At 39.0% G+C, this 25278-nt stretch overlaps 1 protein-coding gene across 2 annotated transcripts in view; it reads right to left on the bottom strand.

Moving 5' to 3' along the window:
* Positions 1–426: 426 nt before the first annotated feature.
* The window catches only part of PEX1 (peroxisomal biogenesis factor 1), a 38782-nt gene continuing 13930 nt past the window's right edge, over positions 427–25278 (bottom strand). Inside the window, exons 5-24 of one of the 2 annotated variants that reach the window (XM_075211811.1) lie at positions 23095–23813; positions 22305–22424; positions 19918–20041; positions 18999–19102; positions 18137–18225; positions 16943–17075; positions 16670–16766; positions 15072–15242; positions 13444–13598; positions 12737–12926; positions 11783–11949; positions 10061–10195; positions 9270–9334; positions 8569–8711; positions 8370–8473; positions 6586–6762; positions 6011–6238; positions 2726–2899; positions 727–854; positions 427–592 (exon numbers count right to left, since the gene is read on the bottom strand). In XM_075211811.1, the coding sequence (XP_075067912.1) occupies positions 517–592; positions 727–854; positions 2726–2899; positions 6011–6238; positions 6586–6762; positions 8370–8473; positions 8569–8711; positions 9270–9334; positions 10061–10195; positions 11783–11949; positions 12737–12926; positions 13444–13598; positions 15072–15242; positions 16670–16766; positions 16943–17075; positions 18137–18225; positions 18999–19102; positions 19918–20041; positions 22305–22424; positions 23095–23813 (3299 nt within the window). In that variant the 3' untranslated portion in view covers positions 427–516. The remainder of the gene's footprint in view (positions 593–726; positions 855–2725; positions 2900–6010; positions 6239–6585; positions 6763–8369; positions 8474–8568; positions 8712–9269; positions 9335–10060; positions 10196–11782; positions 11950–12736; positions 12927–13443; positions 13599–15071; positions 15243–16669; positions 16767–16942; positions 17076–18136; positions 18226–18998; positions 19103–19917; positions 20042–22304; positions 22425–23094; positions 23814–25278) is intronic. The other variant, XM_075211812.1, reaches the window with a different exon arrangement.

The following is a 25278-nucleotide window of genomic DNA, read 5'->3' as shown; positions in this document are numbered from 1 at the left end:
CAAAGGTGTATAGGTCATCTTTTCAATCTACCTGCGGTATAAAGATTGTTGAATGTAGCTACATGAAACTGGACAAGTATTGCATTATGTTCTGTTTATTTGTGCCACAATTTGTATTTGTTTCAGATTGTTTTCTTCGGACAAATACAGCAAAAACAGCATATCCAGCATTATTCTATACGTGTTTTTATTCCAGATGATGCTGTGTATGGGATTTTGTGATTCTCCAGATGCTGCTGAGCTACAACTCTCATCATGCTGACAAACCCTGCTCAGCACTGTAGTTCAGCTGAATAGGAACACTTGGCCCATGTATCAATGAGTAACAACAATGTGGCATAATTGCTGCATATTCATAGTGATGCCCCAATCCACACACACACAATTTTACAACCATGTTTGAAAGAAAAAATTAGAGACAACATGAAAAATAAACACATTTATTAAGTTTGAATTATACACATTTCACACTTTGATACATTTAATGTGCAGGGTAGATTATTATTGTAGCAGGTATTAAGCTAATGTTACTTTCTGTACACCTTGGAAGGTCTGTACACTTGATCTCTTTGGATTTTGGAAGTTTTCATAGCTAGAAATAAAAGTTAAACAAGAAAGATTAAGTACGTATACAGTGTAATCCACTTTTGGTATCCATAGAGCAATCTACATGCTTCAGATATACCCATTTGTCAAAGACAAACATTTATTTATTTCACTACTTACAGACGATTGAAAAACTTCCAGTCTGCCGCACTTATAGAAGGCCTTGTAGTGGCGAGTGCTGTCATAAGGTGGCGTTGGGTGATGCACATTTTCTTCTTTGATTCCATTTCACAGTGCGATGCTTCCTCCTGAATGGTAAATGATCAACAGAAACGGTTGGAAGAACATATTTAAATTATTATAATTTCTGCACAGAGGGACTGATGCAGAGTTTAACTTAAGCCAATTTGCATAGCGTAAATTGAGCAAAATTCACAGGGTGCATACTACCAGGAGAACACACACACATATGCACCAATGCAGAATTGTGTGTATCTGGCCCTTGTGACTGGAGAGGAGGAATATTCATATGAGCAGATATATATTATTTTTGAGTGCTTTTTTGAGTAATTTACACAAATTTTGCAACTAACTCTGCATCAGCTCCAGTGTATTAATCTCCTGATTCGGGGAAAAGAGAAATACAAAAACATAACGTATTTTACAATCATCTAAAACAAAATGATATAAAATATAGGGACAGTGTAACAAGCATATTGCTAGTCATAAAGGAATTCTGTATCCAGAGTTGTCTTGCAATGTACAGTTTAAGAATATGTTATTCTTTGTGACAATGTTCCTCACGCTTAGTTCTAATCTGGTTCTTTTATTTCTCTTTAAATATAATCGCTATTATGTCAGAGAAGTGTCAACCTCCTCTTGCCAACATTGAAATATATATACACTACTGCTCACTAGTGTCTGCTTTTGTTTACAATAGCCATCCAGTTTCCAGAATAGTCTTCTTTCCTTCTATCCATTATGAATATTTGTGATAGTCACACTGTGCTATAGAATACACCAGTATTACACAAGCAGCTGCAAAGCAAACACATCGCAAAGACTGTTTACAAATGCTGCACCATTCTAAATTTGAAGGTGTACTCTTGGGGAACCCTGTGTACCACCAATGTTTTTTGGGGGGATGTTACGCGTTTTGTTATGAGATAATTTAGAGAATAGCCCACATAAAGTAACAATGGCAACATTGGATTCACAAATAATGTACTACTGAGTGGTACTGCTGCATATATCCATGTAGAATGTGAATTCTCATTGCATTGACGCATGTATTCCTGTATGAATTTCAGGTTTAGGATTATGGTAAAAATAAACCTCTCTGTTTGAAAGTCTTTAAAGCTTCTGAACACAAGATGAACCACAACATATCATTTAATGTGCTTGCAAAATGTTGGTTAAAACAGAGCAAGGTGTTGCAGATCTAGAATAAGATTAGAACCTACTGAATTAATTATTAGTACAAACAATAAACCATAAGGCTCTGTGTGGTCCATACTTTCTGAAGACAAAAAAAAATGACTTGCTACGCTGTGTACAATGTAGAAACTGAAGTCTGGAAGCTCTCTCACACATGCATATAAAGTGTTAATATATGTATTGTATATGTACGTGCACATGTTATGACGGGGAACCATTCGCATGTTAGTTTTTTTATTCACAGCTGTAATGTTATGTATATGTAAACGTGGGTGTAAGATGCACATATAGTTATGTTACGCACATCCACCCATTCACAATACTTCACTCACATTTCTAAAAGACAGATTTAGGCTTAATCTGCATTTTTACGCAGGTGTGAATGAGCCCAGAGTCTTGTTTAAAGGTGAACTTAAAGTAAAAAAATGTCACCCCTGCCCTTTTAGTCCTAACACCCCCTAAAGTAGCAGAAAGAGAATTTTGGTGGATACTTGCCCTCCCCTATATTATGTCCCATCACTTATAAGGCTCACAAGCTGGAGAATTTAAAAATGAAATTTATCTTTTCCAGACTGTCAGCAAAGAAATTACTTGGCCCAGTCTCATGTAGTTCTACTACTTGGAGGATGGGGGGATGTTTTTATGTGTATTTTATGTCTGCATTAATAATAGCATCTCCTGTATATGAGAAGGGACAGAGGTGAGGACGGAGAGGACAGAAGCATTTGGAAAGTTATTATACCACATTCATGTAGTTGGTAACAGTGATCTCAGCGTTTAGACTCTGACAGTACTCCTGTTGATCTTCTTGTGAGGATGTTATGAACACTAGAGGTTGTGATGGCACTAATTCTCCTACAGACAAGCCAGTGAAATCATGTGTAATGGAATTGCTTCCTGACAAGCTGTGGCAGGTCTGTAAAGACAATTGAAGGAAGACAGGTTACATGTGACGCTGGGAATAAAGCTATGTGTACATTGTGAGGACGAATATATGATGCTCTTCATTGGAGTGGGTGTGGAGATTTCCAAGTTCCACCATAGGGATATGTATAATCCTGTGCAAATCATCTAATTATCCATATACATGAAGCAGATAATGACATCACTTGTGTTTAAACATAAAAATATGTAAACATTTTGATGAGGATTTCTAGCAGACACATTATATAAAGCAGTTTTTATCCTTAGTTGAGACACAATATACTACAAATATACTAAACTTACTTTGCTGTAAGAGTATTGAACCAAGCAAGTGTGATACAAGTTTACAATAAATTGTCTCCATCACACAGCACAGAAAACGGTTTATAATTTTGCTGGGATCATAACTAGAGCTCCCATTATGTTTCTGCTGCTGGGAATAGTTAAGTTGTGTAGGTTATTTTCTTAGAATTATGACTTCTGATATATACAAATTAAATAGTTAGTGGAAATAGATGTAACTATTATACTGCACTTGAAGCAAGTAGTGACAATTTCAGGCTGAGAAAATGTCACAGAAATTGGGGGGCGTCTGAATTATTAAGGAAATTAAGGCAAAAAAATGAGTAAGTTTTCTCCTGGTCAAAATCATGTTACAATGCAAGGGGTGCCAATTACTTTATTATAAATTACATAAATTAAATCCTGGCTGTTTTTTTCATATAGCACACAAATACTTGATAGCTTTATTTATACACTGAAATGTAAAGTTGATCTAGAACATGCCTTACCCCAACTATAAATCTGCGATCACATTTTAAATTTGCCTCCCCCTCCAATGCAACATGGTTTTGCCCAGGTGCAAAGTTACCATTTGTTTTGCTTTACTTTCCTCAATGAATCCAGCCATGGGTGTCTACTTTGATCAGAAAGCCAACCAGGAACACCCAGGAATATATGGGTTAACAGTGTTAGAAGTGGGCTGGTATATGGTCTTATACCATATTGCCACTTATTTTATTACTTTCATTGTAAAACTAGCATTCTATTCACTTACATTTTCCATAATGCCATTTCTAAATTCCACTTTGACCACTGGCCATTACAATATAGGGACAACAAACACCTATGTAACGCTTTAGTCATCCTCCATATCATGACATTTGGCAGCAGGGAAAAAATGTGATATTCTAAAATATTTTCTAGAGGAATCTTTATTTAAATAAATATAGATATCTATCCGTTTTTTATAATTTTCATTCCCAGGCAATTTTAATAGTAAATTTGATTACAATAGCCAGACAGCATCAATATTTAAAAAAATGAGTAAAGTGGCAATTTGACATTCCAAAGGGTGTGTATCGCTGAGCTGAATAGTACACATGGAATAAGTGGAGTGCTTATACATAACCAGATATACCCAGCATGCCCTCTGCCACTACTGCGCCACGTTATAAAGGAGGGGCTTCTCTGACAAGCAGGGTGTGATTGACAGCTAGGCAGGGTGAATTGGTTTATATAATACACTGGGTCAGGGACAGTCATGTAACAGCATCTCAGTCTGTAATCTGTAGGAGATCCCACCAAGACCCTTTAGTAAAGATCCTGGTTTCAGCTGTCTTCAATGGAGCTGGAAGGTGACATTTATTTTTTAACAGCGCGGCAGGGAAATGTCAGGGTAACACTGAACAATGCATGTTACTTCCTGGTCCATATTTGAATATTGACATGTTGGGGTTTGTGGTCCCCAAGTTGTATCCAGAGCTGTGTGTACCATGAATGGCTGCTGTGATTTAGGATTGAGCACCTGATACTATTATCTTATGGTCACTGCGATAAAGTCACCCTAGTTTAAGACACATGTAAACAACATGGAGTTATCAATTACTACGATAATAAATAATTAATTCAGTCAATTACTATGATAATTAATAAATCATTACATCTATAACGCATATAGGCTGTCCGTTCTATCATATACAGAATAATTAGGCAGGTGTAGATTGTTTTACAATAGCACTGTCTTGTTTCATGAAGCTTGTATTGCATGTGATGTGAGCAGTGTAATTAAGTATCTGGGAAAGGGTTGTTTTGAACAGAAAGCAACAGTGACTGCTACAAGAAAAAAGACTCCAAAATGATCCCTTTAGTAGGTTATACACAGGTTTATATTGTAGTTAGTGGTAGGGTAAGGATGCACTATGTAGACAGATTGAGCATCATGTGCTCTGATTTGCATGCATGGCTGCTTGTTTTGCAATGTAGCATTTTGTATTGCAGTAGATAGTGGTTTCATCTTGAAGGAATGTGGAATTCCTGTGATATATTCCTGTTACAACTCTGTGACTGCTTGTATACCTACATAGCTAAAATAAGATCTGGTTTGTATGAGAAACTGACGGGAGATCTTATTTACGAGAGGGGAGGTCCAAATCTACAAATAGGCAGTGCTTCGATGATAGACAAGTCTGTACACATTGATCCTGCATACCACTAATCACAATAAGGGCGCACAAAAACTAGAACAAAGGGGCATACATTTTGCTCCTTGTGGCATGATTAAAGAGTTGCAATCTTGCGAATCCATGCATAATTTATCACGAATGAAATGCTTAGTTTATAGGCAGTGTCTAGTGTTTCTATATTTTTTACGTCATGCACAAAAAGCCAAGATTATACATGAGCAGTGGAATTCTTAGAAACTGCAAATACAAGACAAGAAATATCACCAAAATCAGATAATAAAATAGAGAAATGCACAGCTGGAGAAAATGGTTGATAAGTCAATTAGGATGCTGTGAATTATAACATGAGGAATGTGACCTCTAAGAATACTGACATTTATTACATTCACAAACATAGTAGTCAGTTATACAAATGCAGTTTTTGGTGATAAATACACTCCCACTACATGAACAATAAAAAGGAATATACACACCTTCCAACATTTTCACTGGCCAATGCCAGAGGACATTGCAGGGCGGTGTACATTATTACCACATAAATAAACACGTGCGCACAACCCACTGGCTTGTTTATTGGGAAGAATACAGACAGGGCCACTGGCCCCACATAATATGCAGAATAAAAATGTCTAAAATACCTGATCTGAATTGCCATTCCCGGGGTCAGAGTCATTGGAGCTACCGAAATAAAGACGCCATATATTGGACTTGGCATCTTCTGGAGGAAGTTTGATCATATCCAGAGACGTAAGAGACTGTTCTAGAACGCTGTCCGGCTCTCCTCCAGATTCATCGGAGATACTGCTGTGGTTCAGGAATATCATTGATGATAAACTAGCATCACTGTCAGGTCCAGACCCATTATCCTGAAATGAATAATAGTGAAACATAAAAATATTTTCCCCTTCCCCATGTCTCAAAAACCCATCTCTAGGAAAATATACTTGTACCATTATATGACAAAGTCTCGCTGTTATTTGGCTAAAAAGGGGGAGTAGACTAACGAAAATGTCCCCCCAGGACTGCATGCTGGCAGGATACTTCTGCCCTTCCCTTTCTGTAACCCATGATTAATTTGTTTTGGAGCCCATATAACATTTGGGTGGTTAGGATCAGTTAAGTAGAACATCTCCTTTAATCTGCAATCCAGCCTAAACAGAAGTTAAGAATGTAGTGTAATGAATGATGACACAGAACAACTGAATGGCTATACCTGTGGTGGGCTTGGTGCTAGGCTAATGTGGATAGCCTCCAGCTGAGCGTTGTACAATAAGGCTTTCAGATCTGCTCCTGTGAAGTTCTCCGTCATACTGGCAATGTACTGGAAATCCACATCATCATCTAACAGCATGGAGTGGCTTAGACCTTTCAGGATTTCATATCGAGATACCTGTATAAAAATAAAATAAAAAAATACCACAAAAACTCTAAAGAGCATATATAAAAGCAGAAAGTTTGTAATGCATTTTGTAACATTCCTATATTTATAAGTAAAAAAAACCTAGCAAATTAGGTTAATCACATCAGAACACACTTTATTTATGTTCTCCTAAAGAACTACCTTGATAACATACTGTAATGAGCTTTAACACCTTGACTAAGGCCTCCAGCAAACTTGAAGGCCTTAGTGTCACATGACACAAAGTGAATGCTTTTTCAGCTAGAAAATCACAGAGAGGATAAGCTGAATCACTGCCATAGTCTCACATAACCGACAAGGGGAAAGGCATCGCCTCTGTTATAGGGGAGCGATTCAGGTGACTGGGGATGAGCATTAACCCTTCACTTCAAACTGTCACAATAAGGCTCATTGACAAACCTTTATGTGCACAAGTGTGCTTTATTACCTGTCAATCACATCTCAAGGTACACAACCCACTTCACCTTGAAATAGGTCTTTGGATACAACCCAGTAAAAAAATAATTTGCTCCTAGGTTGGTGCAATGGGTGACCATCCTGTTACTACGCTAGAACCACCCCATTTGGTTTAAACGTTTCAGTCTTACTACAAAAATGCTGCTTGGTTCAACTCCATTTAGGTTTTAAATGACTCCTGAGAGTAATTAGATACAGAGACAGTCTTCATTACACGTGCCTCTATTGTGTGTCATATGTGTGATAATGTGTATGACATTGGTCGCAGTACACCTAGAATCGGCGCTTATCTGCAGAAGGGGAACTGGAAAGTGCAATGTATACCAAATGGGGGTAATATCTGCGCTAATATCCAGTAGGTCTGAATTGGCTGCCGTAGAACGGGGATAATGTAAAGGGGGGGGATCCCTCCCCCTGTTAGAATGCGGTTTTCTACTTGAGGTTTTCTGCATGGAAAGTGCAATGTGCCTACCAGTAGACATAGGGAGGAGGTCGGATCTCTGGAACCTAAGAAGTACCCTTTTGCGGGAAAGAAATGGCTGTGTGCCCTCCCATAAAGCAGTATCTCCACCCATTTATCTCATTTAAATAATCCTGACTAATCGCATGCTCATCCTAATCTCATTTCTGCACTTCAGTACAAAACGAGGTGCAATTCGCACTTGGTAAGGAACAGTCTTGATTTGTCCAAATCCAAAGGCTGATGTAAACTCTTGCGCCCCTGAACACTTCACCATCTGTGCTCACAAATCCATTCACTTCTCTATAAAACCAAATTAAGTTATGCAAAACATAGTTGTGCATAACAAAAGAGGCTACTTCTGTGTGTAAGTGACTCCTAATTGCTGCACATACAACCTAGAAAACTACATGATGTAAATGCTGATCTGTGACACCTCTCTTGGAATTAGCAGCAGACCCAATGCTTGTCTGTGTTTCACTTAACATTAGGTAAAGATGTATACTGTAATAAATGTTGTACATATGTCATTCTGTCTGCGTCTGGGGCCCATTTTTTAAGGGTTTTAAAACAAATATTAGGCACATCTTTTACAATGTCAAAAGAAGCAATTTATATTTTTACATAATTTACAACATTTGTCCAATCTGTGTTTGCTGACCTGGTCTGGAGGTGGACAGTACAGACACTCGTCCAATCGTCCAGGTCTGAGCAGGGCAGGATCGATCAAATCCGGGCGACTGGTGGCTGCCAGAACATAAACTCCTACAAGAAGATTATGAAACAATGATTATCCCTTTTAAATAAACAATTTGTATGGAGAGCATATCCAGCTTCTTATTCTGTAACAATGCTCTTACCTTGTAATCCTTCCACCCCGTCCAGTTGTGTCAGAATCTGGTTGACCACTCTGTCAGTAACACCTGTATTATCATGGCCTCTCCGTGGTGCAATAGAGTCAAACTCATCAAAGAACAAAAGGCATGGCTTAGCAGCCTGGGCTCTGTAACCACAAGACACAGAGGGTAAGACAATGACTTAGTTTTCACACTGGACAATGGACAGTATGTATCCCTGCGTCCCACACATGAAATTTATATTGTAAGCTCGATTAGACACTTTGAAGAACTCTGGACCTCATTTACCACAATGCACCTGTGCATCTAGGTTGTCTAGCCATGTACATCAAGGTGAGGTCATCCTATCAGCTTTCAGGATACATCTCTGCAAAGTAAGAAGTGCACCAAGGCGGAAAAATTGGATCAGGTGCACTATAGTAATGTGTTAAAGTCACATGAACTGCCCAACCTCGTACAACTTTAGGACCATGCTTTTTCATGAAATAAAACTGTTCCATTGTTCTCCTAAAATATTGCTCAGTTAAACCTCATTTAGGGATTAAAATAACTGAGATAGAGAGGACATTGCACACACTAATAATCATGTGTCATAACAGAATTCAGATTAAACTGCATGGCTGCTAACTGAAGATAACACTTCAGAAGTGCAATAACAACATACCCATTAAAACCAAACAGCTGTAACATATATAAAGCATTACCTTATAAAGACATCCCGCACTGCCTGCTCACTTGCTCCAATATATTTGCTGAGAAGTTCTGGTCCCTAAAGGGGTACAGTAAATATTAATGAGAAACTGCATCTAAAACATTTTTGTTTTTTTAATTTGAGGGAGGTGTTGGCAGTGCCATCAGTCAGCCTGACAATCATCACTATTTTGTGTACTGTAAGGACCCTTAAAGGGATCAATATCGGAGAGGGGGTGTTCGTCCCAGGGAAGGGAGAAATACAGTTGTATTTCATACATTAATTAGCACTTCAGAAGCATGGGGAACGTGCAACCATTGTGGTGTGACCAAACTGCCTGTTGTGTGCGTAATGCTGCTTCACTACCCACAGGGCAATTTTGGGAAGTATGAATAAAGGAATTAATTAATATAAAATGTACCAGCTACTTTAAAAAATAAAATAATATACCTATAAAATATGAAAAAAATTGCCATCGCTTTAAGATGGTGCTATATTGTCAAACCTGAATGACTTTCTCAAATATCACCCCAGGCTACATGGCAAAGATTTAGGAATTTTATGCATACTTTGTAAAAAAGACACTAGGAGACAGGGCCGCCATCGGGGGGGTACGGCCAGTACTGCTGTGAGGGGCCCGGACAGACCTTTCCGTCCCTGCTACCCTGTTTACAGAGGTGGCGCACATTTGCATATGATGAAGCAGACTGACTGACAACTGTCAATTCTTTGGCAAGAGGCTTCTTTCCACCCGGTTACGGCATTACAAATTACTATTATTCAGGTTCAAAAATTCATAGTCACCTGAATGCTGATGAAATTCATCCCACTTTCGTGAGCGATCACACCAGCCAGCAAAGTCTTCCCAGTGCCTGGAGCCCCGTACAGCAAAACTCCAGATTTGTGTCGTATTGGAAGGTTTGCAAATAACTCTGGATACTATTAAAAAAAAACACAAGTTTAGATAAACTACAGCATTGTTTTGGCTCTCTCCCTTATCTTCTTACAGCTGGATTTTTAGCATATTTCTATATTTCAGGCTATTGATTTTTTAATATTGGAACCTTTTTATTTTTATAGTTTATTATTTTTTTTTCAGACTGTCATAAATCTAGTTTGCTTGCTGACTGACAGGTGATGTTCTCCTCAATAAAGACATTTGTGAACTACAATATAAACGGACATGCATTTAGTTTAGTGTAGGTGTGCCTGTTTGACCAACTAGAAAATACATTTATGTGTGTACACTTTCACCTTTGGGAAGAACACGTGTGTGTGTATGCAATGCACAACCGTTTGTAGGATTAAGGGTTGAAATGAAAAAGTCACTTCCAAATCCTGTCTCATATCAATTTTGAATCACCCCCTTAACTAAATTTAATTGAGCGCTTTCATTTTTTTCTCCCAAAATGCTGCTCACTAAAGTCTCAATCATGTCTTAAATTAGTCCTGGGAGTGAGGTGACGTCTGGACTTCATTTCATGAGTCACATTTGTCTTTTTAATGCTTTTATTCAAATAGCAGATTTGGGCCCCTAAATTTCCTTGGATTGTGCAAAATGTGTCCTGGTGACAAGATAGAATGATGCCTGATAACCTACACCTCAGGAGATGTGCAAAAATAAAGTTATTTGGGGTGTGGGAAGAAGAAACACTGTGGCCATCTGCTATCTGGGAATACCCCCAAAATGTGCATTCTCTATCAATAGATGCTGATTCACTGACTATACAAGTGTAAAATTGCAGAAAAAATGCTTCTTTGTGGCATCACGTCCCTACTTTTGCAGTTTGTGTAAAAGTAGTGATGTAATGCCACAAAGAAGCAGGGGCATGATGTCGGTGTCTGCTCAGTGTGCAAATGTTTGCATCTTATGAGCTGGGCAGATCACTGCTAAATGCAGATTAGGCATACAAGTGTGCCTAGTTCCTACTGAAATGGAAACATTAGATTTCATTTTGTGGGATAAATGGGTGATCCCTGCTCTGCAGGCGGGCACACTGCCTCTTCCTCCCTGCACAAGGACTTGATTCCCCGGCTCCTTTGAGGCTCCAGATTGGGATATCCTCACTATATTTATAATGGGAAGCATTTGGCATCTTCCAGTTACATTTAGACAAATGTAATAAAAAGATTCAAACAAACAAAGTGCCATATGTAAAAGGGAGGCCTGATGTGCCCACACCCAAATAATTCAGGGGATAAATGAATACATTTAATTCACTGAAAGTGGTAAATACATTTAATTTAAAGCGGTAATAGCTTTAAAGGCAAGTTTTGCCTTTAAAGTTATTGCCGCTTTAAATTTCCGAATATCGGCGACTTGCAAATAACACAAGAAAATACATTTACCCCCTGGACTCACTGAGTGAAAGACTGAAGATATGTGTGAGGCTTGCTGTGAAGGATAACTTATGTAGCTATAATATATTTATTTTACTAAACTGCCATAAACATGTCACATATGATTGTTGCCACGGCTGTTAGTCAAATGTGTTTATTGTGTCTGTTTGAAAACAAAGGCTGCACCTTGGCGGGTAAATCGATTGTGTCCTTCAGAATCTGCCGTACGTCATGTAATCCTCCCACCATGTTCCAGCCGTGGTCCTTTGGCTTATGTAAGTTGGCGTTTTTCAGGGACATGGGAGTGAAGCCTTTAAGAGCTTTCTGGAAGTCTGATGTTGATAAAACTAACTCTACAAAAAAAAAAAAAAAAGAAAAAGTTAGTAAAAATAATGGTGTAGAGATTACACTAAAGGATGACTGTGCTTAAAGGCGGAGGGTACATAATAAAAAGAGGGATGGGAGGGACATTGGGAGGGAATAAGTCAAAGATACGTTATGCTAATTATAAAGACATTGGGGGCTAGATTTACTAAGCTGCGGGTTTGAAAAAGTGGGGATGTTGCCTATAGCAACCAATCAGATCTCAGCTTTCATTTATTTAGTACTATCTACAAAATGACAGCTAGAATCTGATTGGTTGCTATAGGCAACATCCCCACTTTTTCAAACCCGCAGCTTAGTAAATCTAGCCCTGGGAGTCCTCCACAAAAGTGCTTATTTTTGCACCAGCTGAGATAGTGGAGATATCTCGTCCCTATATGTTTAATAGGATGCATTTTGAAACCTTCCAGTTGGATGTCAGTGTAGAGGTGCATTTCTAGGTGTGCTCTGCCCAGTGTAAAAAAAAAAAGAATCTTTAAACACATAAAAGCACCACATGTAATACAGATAGTCACGGCCACAAATAGGCTCTATGGTTACCAGCTAAGTTGACTTTTCCCAAGCTGCAGGGGTCCCAGCCTATTCTGCTAGTTGGGTAGAGGCATGTTCATTGAGAATATTAGACAGCTGTATAAGGTTCTTTAAACACTAATGTGTTTTTATATTATGATGACAGATCGACAATAAGCTGCACTATGTGTAATAATTTTCCCCATTTTGTGCAAGTTATGGAAAATAAATTAAAAAAGTAATTACCTTGTTTGCTGTATACCTTCCTGGTGGCAACACTGAATTCTATGGCTCGTTCAACAAGCATAACAAAGTCTTTGGCTACAAAACCTTCCGTTTCTTTAGCAAGGTGGTGGAGATTGAAGTCTCTAAACTCCGCAATATCACAGGCAAGTCTGTTTTCTATAATGCAATGTATCATTTCAGATCTCTCTTTCTATAAAACAAACACATTGTGGATTTGCTTCGCATGAATTTGCACGGACAATAACAGTGGCTTCTTTACTAGAATATAGACAGAACAAAATGAGCCCAATGCAATATAATTTTCCTACAATTTTATATAGCCATTTAAATGAATTAAGGTGAACGTTCTAGAATGGCAAAGAGACAATTAATTAAATGAAGTAGAAAACTAGAAGACCTAGAACTACATTTATAAATGAGATCATTATTGTGTATATAAATGTGCTTTGTCACTACTGACATTCCACTATAGAACATATTTTTATAATAAGTCATATAAGACAGGTTTGTATGGGTTTGTTTGAAGCTGCATTCAAATGGACAGACAGATGGCCAGACAAGCACAATAAAGTTTCTTGCAATAAAAAAATAATGGCACAAACAGTTACACAATACTCCATATACAACATCTACACTGCTTTCATCTCAACTGTAAATACACAAATGTGATTGTAATTCAGTGTGAATTATGTAACCACTACAGTTACCTGAGCAGGAGGTTGGATGGGTTTAAGGCACTGGAAAAGATGGACTCCTTGAGTAGAAAGGAGGACAGGATTGAGCGAGCGCTCAGATTTGCTGGTAGCAATAACTGCGATCTGGGTGTCCATGGTAATGATTTCCTTCATCAGGTCTTTCAGAACTGAAACACAGAAACCGTAGGTGTACGCGGTTATACACTTATGGTAAATTCTGCATGGAAATTATAGATATCGTTATAGATATCGTTCTAATGCAATACTGTACTTAAAGAAAGATCGGTTATCATTTGTTTTTATTCAATACAATGGTAACAGATGTCATTTTATTTCCAATTTGCAGCAACCTTTTAAAATGTAATATTACTATGTAGATTAAACTAAAGTCCTGCCCTCAGAGCAGGAGGGTCAGTGTGGGTGTTCTCCTCTATCCCATTCTGCTCCGAGGACTTGCATAGGACGTCATCTACCAAGCACACTGTGGGTTAGATTTACTAAGCTGCGGGTTTGAGAAAGTGGGGATGTTGCCTATGGCAACAAATCAGATTCTAGCTGTCATTTTGTAGAAGGTACTAAATAAATGAAAGCTAGATTCTGATTGGTTGCTATAGGCAACATGCCCACTTTTTCAAACCCGCAGCTTAGTAAATCTAGCCCTGTATGTGCACTGCAATACTTACTCTCGTGAGGTGCCTTCACAAGCTAGGAGGTTATCAAGGTGTACATGGTGGTGCCAAAGTGCAAATGTCACATGAAACGTCTAACACCCTGCCATTTTAGACCCACCCCGGCATTAAATAAAACTTCTGAATATTTCTCCAAAAGGAATACTTGGTTTGGCCTAATATAGGACTTGGTAATAATCAGAGTGAGGACATCGCCACTGCCTTTTACTCATGTCACATTTGTGTATGTGAAGCTTTTTTTTAAAAAATTATTTTATACTAGGTGAAGTATGCATAGAAATGTGCTATCCTCAGAGAAAAGCAACTAGAAGATATTAAATGGGTCCCATTAAAATGACAGGACAAGACCCGATCTCTGCCAGCTGAGAGCTGTGGACATAATCAACCGTTCTGCATAGGAAATGGCCCATTCGCACAGCAAATAATGCCCCTAAAATGTGCCGACTCCCCCATTATCTTATTTTAATTTGCTCCGCAAAATAAAATTGCACTGCCCCACAATTGCGTCATCATCACACTTTTGCGTGAACGCCCTCACTTGGCCCAACTTTTAAAATCAGGCAGTGCAAACTTCTGCTCCTTTACGAACGTCTCTATCTTGCTCCACAACGCCATGATCTTTGCTTCTATACAAATTGTGGATCATGGTGCCACATAAAAATGTTCTGAACTGGGCTTCACCTGTCTTGTGCTACATAATCGTGCCGCATAGATGAGACTTGCGGTAAATAAAATGAAATTATAAAGAGCAGTGTGCCGAGATGAGCGGCCTCTTTTAGTTTTAGAATCATGGTCAGCAAGATGAAAACAATAGGAACCTATGTCAACAATTTACTTGTATCATGTTAGTAAAGTGTCCGTAGTGTGATGTGGCATGTTGTTGGCCATTAATGTGCTTTGTTTTGGTAGAAACCACGCACATGGCTAATTGGTTGAGCATCTGTTAGTTACCGTATGAAAGTTGCTTGCTCTGGGCGGCTTCAGGGCTGTGCTCCAGTTCCGGTGTAGCCGGGACACCGGCAATTTGATCCAGGTCATCCAGCAGCAGAATAGCTGGCTGCCTCCAGGCAGCTTCAGCAAATCCTTCTTCCATAGTCTGGCATATGCTTTCCAGTGTCTTTCCTGATAGATGGTCAGGTTATAAAGATTAGTGGCTGTATATGCAAACTCTGACATTACTCAGTATTCCCCATAAACGGTATTCATCATCCACACAGCAAAAGCAGACAACTTCTGTACTCAACTAAATTCACAAGTATTAAGCCTATCTATGCAGTGACGTCACTGATCACTGCTTAATTAATAGGCTGGCAGCACAGTGGTTAGCATTGCTGCCACACAGCACTGAGCCCTTAGGGGCATATTCAATTAGGGTTCCCGGTCCGCGGTAACGCGGAAAGTGCGCGTTATTGCCGGTATTATGGTACCGCAATAACGCAGATTTTCGTTCGCAACCCTATGGAAAATCCACGTTATTGCGGTAACGTGGATTAAGTTTCGCGACTGTTCCTGCGCGATCCCGCGGACCGGAAAGCTAATTGAATATGCCCCTTAGAGTCTAATCCAACCAGCATGCTATCTGCATAAAGACTGTATGTTCTCCTTGCGTCCTGGTGGGTTTCCTCCGATGGTTCAAAAATCATAATGGCAAATTACTTGTATTCCAGCTAAATTGACCCCAGAGTGTGCGTGTGTCCATGTGGTAGGTAGACTAGATTGTAAGCTCCACTGGGTAGGGACTGATGTGAATTAAAAGACATCCTTTGTACAGTGTTGCGTAATATGTTGGTGCGATATAATAAGGAATAATAATTTTAATAATAATAAGCTACATTTCACATAAATATTAGACTAGTCCTACACAATGCCTGCCTCCGCTGTGTGTAGACAATGGGGACATTGGAATTCAAAGAGCAACACATATTGAAATTCTTGACTAATGCCGATTGTATTCAGATGAATGGACCTGGAAATAGAATATGAAAACACCACTGTAGCTTCTTCATTTAAGACTCCTAAGTATAGACTCAAATACACTGGATTTAGCCAAGTCTGAGCTCTGATACAGTGACCCTGTTGGGATTCTAGTACCAACTGAGCTTGACATAGGAATCCCCGACACCTATGATAAAAAGTTGTGAAAATTGTGTCTCACTTTATCTAATGTCCTTGTGTACAGACACCAATGATCCCTACTTCATGCTAAGTGAATAACCATATTAAATTCCCAATAATGAAGCAAACTTGTTCTAGCAAACTGTCATTCATTTTTACATCTTCTTAAATCAACACTATGGGGCATATTCAATTGTTTGAATATCCTGCGGCGTTAAAACTATTACTATTATTACGGTAATAGTAAGCCAGATTTCAGCTCGCAGCTCCCTGAGCCGCTAGCTGAAATCCAGCGAGAAAAGTAGCGTAATACCGGTATTTACGCGCACATATTACCGTAATAACGGTAATAGTGCGTGCGCCGCAAGATTTTTGGCTATAATGCCAGCAATTGAATATGCCCTTATATGTATGGACCATGTGACAGATTATACCTTTTAATAATTTGCAGCAGATTTCTTCCACATGAGCTTCCAGACTCTCGGATGCCTCTTTACACAATGCCTTCGCTATGGTGGATTTCCCACAACCCTGGCGATAAAACACCATAATGATAAATAAATGCGGAACATTGATAATGAAAGTGAATGATGCCTTCATTGTAACATTGTCACACATAGAAATGTGATGTGTCACCATTATATTATAAAAGAGATTCACTTTAAAATAGAGTAACTAGTGAAGAGCATGAAACAAGACAAGGATACCTTTGGTCCAGAAAGGAGGATGGCTCCGCTGCGGAGTCCTGAGGCTGTGGAGACGAGCTGTCTGGACAGCGGACGCCCCATTAGACAATGAACAATATGCTCATAGCAGGACTTCACTAATCCTTCAACACCTCTGTAACATAAACATATGCATTACTTCCTTCTTCATTTATATGATAAATAAAATACTTCAACACATGCCACAATACAATGACACGTGTAAAGGAGAATAAAGTTCCTGCAGCATTGCCCCTCCCCAAAATATCTCCTTTGGTTTAGAGGTAGTGGGTAATTTACGCAGCTGAGCGGCAGTGTAAGCTCCTCTTTGATGGCGCTGTGCCACGGGGCATGGGTTTGTGGCGTAACATGGGGGTATAGAAGGAGTTAAGGGAAGTGAAGCCATCCCTTGTAAAGTGAGGAGTAGGTACATCACTAGTTTTGGGAAGCAGGATAATTGAAGTGAGATAAAGGAGTGTAGAGAGCACATTTTTAGGGGCATCTGGCTGTGCAGAGGGTGGCACAGCCATTTCTACCCTGCAAAAGGACTTGATGTTTGCACCAGCCCAGAGCTGGCAAATATTGGCTCTCGTCCTATAATAATTTAATTCAAAGCATTTAGCACCTTTTATTTCAAGCACCACATGTAATAAGGACAGTCCAGAGGTTAAATTGAACAGAAACATTTAATTTACTAAATGACGTGACATGTACACGTTCGTACAGAACGCCTTGTGAGATTGTTCTTGTAGTTTGCAGAGGCTTCTGCAGACCGAAGGATAAGCGTGACCTCTAGACAGCATGGTGGCACAGTGGTTAGCAATGTTATCTCACAGCTCCGGGGGCATGGTTCTAATCAAGATGTGTGTGTGGGGTTTGTATGTTCTCTATGTATTTTGGCGTGGATTTCCTCCGGTTTCTTCCCACACTCCAAAGACATACTGATTAACCCTAAAATTAACCCTAGTGTTTTGGTAGGGAATATAGATTGTAAGCTCCACTGCAGCAGGGACTGATGTAAATGATCCAAAATTCACTGTAAAGGGCTTCGAAATATACAGGTATATAGCTATTAATAATAATGATAATGACCTTGAAATACAATGATCACACCAGTGCACTTCCTAAATAAGGTCCACTGTGTGTGATTTCTGCCCTAGACACAAAAGTAATGATGTGAACTAACTTTACACGTACCCCAAGTTCTTTATCTGTAGGTAGGGGAGATTCTGATCAACCTGTAAGTTCGCGGGGGGACCCTCTGATGGCAAAATCTCTTTATCAACCTAAATAACATACGAAAAGACATCAGAAATACTCAGAGAATAAATCACAGCTAAGTGAAAATACTGTACAGTCATAGCAACAAGAATTTGTGACAGTGTATGAACGAACTATTATAATGATATTAGAAGTCACAGAGGAGAAATATGGCCACATAGGAATCATTGTGAAATATTTTTGTAATCTATAACTGAGGGTATTTGTACATTAACTGCTGCTAATGATGATACTCCACAAAACGTACAGGACCACCCTTGACACCGCCCTAGTGGAAAAGAGACTGTACTATTTAAAACGTTTAATTTTCAGCACAAGTAACCTGAAGACTGACAAAAAATAAAATCACATCATTTAAATTACAGGCCTTGTTTTTGCTAGATTATTCTGTTTTATTTCTGCACCATCTGAAAAGCTGAGTGATAACAATGCGGATTGTAAAATTCAGGCAGTGTTATGAAGTGTCTCCACTACAGCCACCACTAATAGATTCAGTGTAACCTGCATCAAGCCACTATTAGATGCAGTTTACATAACTCAATTAGTGCTGCCCGGCAGGGAAAACCTGATAGCTGAATAAAGTCTGCTCTGATTCTCCCTGGGCTTCTCACCCTTTAGGTGATGTTATTAGTGACATCACCATATGATGTCACAGGACTTCCCTTTAATAGTACAGAATCTCCAGTCCTTAGGTACTTCATATTTTGCAGCATTATCCCCTGCACAAACTGCAGAGAGTACCGTTTCACTCTGGTAAATGATCTTACTTGATATTTACATGAATTTTAGTCTTCTGTAGGAACCGTGGACATAGCATATAGATTTGATCCTGGCTTGCGTGCTCTGAAGAATCATCACAATTGAACGAGAACTCTGCCACTTCTGTCCAGGATGGAAAAACAAATTATTGTTAGATTATACAACACAGAAGTTGTGGTAATACTCAACCACTCATGTTCTCTATACTGCCATTTATATTTCCTTGTTATACTGTAGGGTTATCTTTCCCTTGTGAAGATTGTAAGAAAAGTTGATGAAAATATTTTATCTGTTTATGTATGTGCAAAAATGTCTTGTAACTAACGTATTTCAAGATATGAAATAAGACGCAACTCAAAGGGGGGTGCTTGACTTGCAATTGCATGGCCTTACTGTACTGCCCTTGTACACGAATATACCTCTTCCCCAAGTGCAAGGTACATGCAACTTAAACGATGGATGCATTAGAAGTCATTCTGTAGGTTTAGCGATAGATTTTTTGGGGGTAGAGCCAACTGCGAGATAATAACAAAAGGACAGTACGATATCTAATCGCAATATTATCATTATTTATGTTTCTTGAAAATAAACAAAATATGTATTTATTCCAATAGTAATGGTAATAAATAAAAATCCCTAATCACTAGGATAGGCTAAGAACTTAAAAAGCTATTCCCACTGTAAACGATGCAGTCCATTAATTTGAAATGTATTTAGGAAGAACAAAAATACATAATCCTTTGACAGAGAAAAGGTTAAAGTAGCTGTAAGCTGCAGTCCTGTAGGTTAAAATAGGAGATTTTTACATTAGCAACAAGCAATATAAAATGTATGTCTCATAACAAATGACTCACTGCCAAACTACAGCCATTTAGATAGAGTATTATGCAACATTGTGAAGAAATTGTTAACACAGACGACTTTCTAATGGTACTAACCTCCACTGAAAGACAACTGAGCATTGCCACTTTTCCCTGAAATCCAAGGTGAGGATAATGTACTGGATGACTGTAGCCATGAACTGAATGCAGATTTTATATCCTCTTCTGTGATGTTTTTATCCTTCAAAAGAGACCACAACAATCAGAGTTAGTATTAGACACAGTAATCCTGTCTCTATGGGAGTCAGCGGGCGAGAGACATTTACCTGCCTACTGCACACAGTAGGTCAAACAGTTCTTTCTTCCATCAGTGAGGAAACACTAACGGAGGGATTAAGAATTATAAACTTATGTAATTTCTATTGGGATGGAGAAACTTTAAATGTACCGGGTGTACGGTGGTGTTGCTATATTCTGCTGTTAAGAGGACGAGCAAAGCAGTAAAATGTTCTATGTAAAAGAGATCTAGTGGATGGGATAGGATTTATGGCACCAACGATTATGGCTAATTTAGAGTTCCATCTTTTTTTGCGTAAGATATGCATTTCCATACTGTGCATGCACACCAAATATGTGTGTGCATATATCTGTATTCAGTTTTTTGATCACCTACTTATACCTGGATAGGCGGAACGAAGGCAGAGGGGAAAGCAGTAAAGTTGGATAGTATGTCTAATAATACTGTACACAATAACAACTCATGCAATCAAGGGTATAAAATACAGTATCTTGACTTCCAACTCAAAACATACAACCACTCCCTCTAATTTATGCCTTCATTCCTTGCCATTAATAAAAAATATACAAAAAAAACACAAAACAACCTTACAATCTACCTTTATATAACATTTGTACAATATAATACATTTCAGTAGCCTCCAGTGCCCACAACATGGCTCATTTAAAAAGTTACAGTATCAACATCCTGTTACGGTGATCTTTCAATAACGACTGCTACATACAATAGGAATGTCATAAGCTATACATAATCCTCAGCTCACCCCCGCCAATAAGTAAATTACACAAGTAGCCTGTTGGCCTACTGCTCTGTGCTTCCTACCATCCACTATTCAGACTCTATGGAGACCCTGGTCACTCTCATAAAACCCAAGGCTATTGCAGCATTGACTAAATGTTTGTGTCACTGTCACAGCGCCTTGAGAGCAAGATACATTGAGGCTCATTGACAAACTGCAAAACCGTAAAACTGTAGCACAAATGATCTTTTGTGATGTCACTCGTCTTCTTTTACACAACTGGAACCATTTTTATGGGAAAGCTCCTGGATTGGTGGGCCAAGATTGAGGCCTTTGCACAAGTACAAAACTCTACATTGGCCGACAGGAGGAGTTGTGTGGAACAGAAGTGTTATGCCCTTGGGAGCCCAGCTGTAGTGCACTATAATGGTTGTGAATGTGCAGACAGCCTGGGGGCCCAAGAGTGTCCAAAACTCGGACCCCATCCAGAGCCACAATCCAATTATATTATGGCAGGGGGGAGGGGGGGGGGCAGGAGTCAGGTGCGCACTCAGCCTGGGGTTGGTGCCCAAGAGCTGTGTGTTTCCTCTCAAAAGTTATGCACAATTGCACTGAAATGAAAAAAGTAAGAGGTTCCGTTTTGTGGGACGGGTTTATTTAAACAAGATAAAGGGACGATGGTTCTTAGTTTAACCCATACATAAGGTTACCAAGCAATACTTTAGGGAAAAAAAATGTATTTCTTAAACAAGGCGATCTTAAATTGGAAGCAGGTTAACGTTTTTACCGTTTCCACAATTAACACTTTCCAGAGTGTCCCCCACCGCACAAAAATGAGAAGAATTTACAGGGGAATTTCACTTGCGCACATAAAGAATCATTGTTACTCCATACTTCATGTGGTTCATAAATTACCTATTGGTTTTATTAAGGATCTATTCACTCTATTCTCATTTTGGTGCATTCTGCTGAACAGACCAAATAAAGGTGTGTTGTTTTGTAGAACCCATATTCTTAAACTAATTTGGACTGCATTGATTGAATGGATGAAAAAAACATATACAAACAAGAATTGATGAATAACATTGTACTAAATATCAACACCACAACAAGCCACCTCTGTACAGAAACCTAGGATGAGGCTTTTGTTTTTTTGTTCCTGCTGTTAGAATAAATTCAAAGCAAATTAACCTGAAAGTGCTACTGCCACAGCAAGATTATTGTTTTATATTTTAGGAATGGCTTACAATGTGATGTGACGTAGCCATTGTTAGGAGCCCTCGCCTCGCCAGAGAAGGGTCCCCCCTTTTGTAAATAAGTAGAAAAAGGTTACATTTGAGAAGGAATTGTCTGAAAGTGGACAATCACTAAACTCCTACGGAATCCCTACATGCCTATTATCCTGAATGTTCTATTATTTTCTATCCAGCGGGTCTTATACAAAAGTCATTTGGATTGGTCACTCACCAAGCACTGCCTTGGTTGCAGTGTAATAGATACAGGGATCTTTGGATGTGATTCCAAGGACTTGATTTTAACAGCTGAAGATACGTTAATATCCAAGTTCTTTCGTAACCTCTCAGGAACCTACAATACAATGTTTATAACCATTAATATCATCATGCAGCAGTATGTTCAGCAGGCACTTCCCTCTGCAAAAGTGTAAAACCTGCTTGTTTGCACTAAGATCAGCTGCCAATCAAACCTCACAAGGGGAAAAGGTTCTTCCTGGTCCCATAATGGCAATCAGGTATTTTCCTGGACTAATCACACCAATAATGATATTTACTAACTATAATAATATAAATATATTTACAACAAAGGCCATGTGCATACAACTATTTAAATTTGTTTCATTTTTTTGCCAGGGAATCAAAGGAGAGAGGGATATTCATGGTGCTCTCTGTGGAGTAAAGTAGACAGATGGATGTAGGAACAGGGGGAAAGAAAGTACAACGTCTGTTTATAATTCTGTCATCTATCACTCCAAGGGTCAGTGTGCACAGTCACTCCATTATTCCACGTTGTCTATTAACTCATCAGAAAACTAAAGGGAGGGGAGACGGAAGTATAAACGTCCGTATTCACATGGTTAAAGACATCCAATTAATTAAAATTCAGTTATTGATCGGACATCGGTTTGGTAGAGAATTCTGCGGTGTGACTACCCATACTATAAAGAACCAGTTTCAAGGATTATTAAATTGCAGTGTGTGTAATTAACACAACGAATGGAAAAATACATATGCAAACTAACCCAAACTTTTGCAATGTGCGTATTTCCGCTTCTGGTGTCATACTCAATGACATCTTTGAGGTCTTCAAAGCCATGCCACACAATCTTCACAATGGCTTCGGTTTTCTCAGTGGCCACCTCTGCAGATTTATTTCTAACCTCGGATCGATCTGTGCTGGATTTGATATTTGTTTTCCGCCTCTTCGGAGATGGGATTTCTACAATTTTGCCGTAAGATTCTACGACATCTGGGATTAAACCTGGGGGTTCTGGATACCATAAAAACACTTGCACAGTGTTATCATTTGTATGTTCATCGAATGCCTGGCTGTTTCTTATAATAGGCGGAACACGATGGGATACTCTGAAAACCGCTTCTAGGTCAATTCTTCTCAGTAAAGTCCTACCAAAGAGATCCTTATCAGAGGCTCTAGAAGTCTTTGAGGGGTTATTTCCCAGAACAAATGAAAAAAGATTTCCTAATGTGTCCCAAATACTTGAAACATAAGGTAAACCATCAGGTGTGTCGCTTTCTCCTTCAGGTGAAGAGGCGTCTTGGTTACTTATGGTTCTACTGTCTGTGATATCCTGAGTCGTACTATTGGGATTTCTACACAATTCATCATTTTTTACTGGCGACAAACGTGATGGAATGTTTTCAGATGCTCGGATTTTCGGCGAAACAATTAACTCTGTCAAGGATTCCAATCTGCCATAACTTGCAGGTGGTGTCAGTGCTCCTGAAAGCAAACATAAGGTTAGCAGATAACCTCACACAAGTTAAGAGCGTTTATATGTAAACATAAAAAGGATGGATTCTGCCCACTGTTTTTGCATATAACACAATAGAATTGAGATAGGTAAAACACACGGACAAAGGGCTCCCTTACTGGGGATGATTTACTTATAAGAAGATTAAAGAATGTACAAATAGATGATGTAGCAGAAGAGATAGGTTAAGGAGAGGGAGAAAAATAAACAATGGAGTATATGGTAGGGGGTCAGGAATCATTTCTGCTGAGCTCAAATGGTAGGAGATGCAAATAATTTCAACCAATCTGGTTTATTTGTAAAGCTAGGTACACACTACAGAAATTTCGACCAACTTTTTATGCCGAGCGATTTTACATGCGATCGATGTTCCGATCGCTCGGTCCATGGACTGCATACACACTAGCCTTGTTTAGAACGATAAAGGGAAGTGCGGACGTCCCTTTAGCGACTTTTTACAGCCAAGTTGTCGTGAGCAATGACTGTAATTTCGTACTCACTGTTGTGGATCGGTCAGAAGTTTATACACACTACACAGCAGATACGAGATTGGAACAAAAATATTAAACGGTACGACTAAATGAGGCGACAATCGTCCATTTGGGCAGACTTTCGACCATCATGTCACTACACACACTGACCAGACTTTTGAACGAGCGGTCGTATGTCGGCTGATTCAGCCGATTATTGGACGAAAACCGTGTAGTGTGTACCCAGCTTTAGAGTCCCTCTTTGTGGGACATTGGGAAGTATGTAATATCCAAGTAAACAGTACTGAAATACTGCAATGACTGCATAACAGGCATAAAACTACCATAAATATCATATTTTGGCTTGCCTTATGTAAGGCAGATATTGTACAAATGATATATAAAATTTATAATATATCAGAATAAAAAAATTTAATTCTTAGCAGGGAAATGTGTGGGCCAAGTCAATAAAGACTGAATAAATGACACTGTACATGTATAATATCCTTATTTACCACACACACTTGATGTGTAACACAAGTCAATCACTTTCACAGTCTAGAGCACTTCAAGGAGAGCGCCTAATATCCACTAAGTAGATGCCTCTGCAAACTAGACGTTCAACCTTCTACCACCAGTTTCCTAAACGACTGCTTGATGTAGTCTAATTTATGGCTTAAATTAATCAAGGAGAGTGAGGGAATATTGGGACTGTCTTTATTATTATGTGGCGCATTTGTCTGTTTGGATCGTTTTTACATTGCTGGAAGAACACCTAGAAAACCTCCGCCAGAGTGCAAACACATAATGCAAAGCACAGGGATGAGGCACCGTGTGTAGCAGCTCTGGACTGGTGCAAAATCCACATCCTTTTTCAGACTGGAAATCTCCAGCGCTCTCCTCCACAGGGCAACGATTGTCCCTTCATAGTATAAAAAAAGACTTAGGTGGAAAAATGCAGACC

Source organism: Mixophyes fleayi, chromosome 5 (assembly GCF_038048845.1).
Source record: "Mixophyes fleayi isolate aMixFle1 chromosome 5, aMixFle1.hap1, whole genome shotgun sequence".
Lineage (NCBI taxonomy): Eukaryota > Metazoa > Chordata > Amphibia > Anura > Limnodynastidae > Mixophyes > Mixophyes fleayi.
Note: the sequence above shows the minus strand (reverse complement) of the source record. Positions and strands in the feature narration are given on the sequence as shown.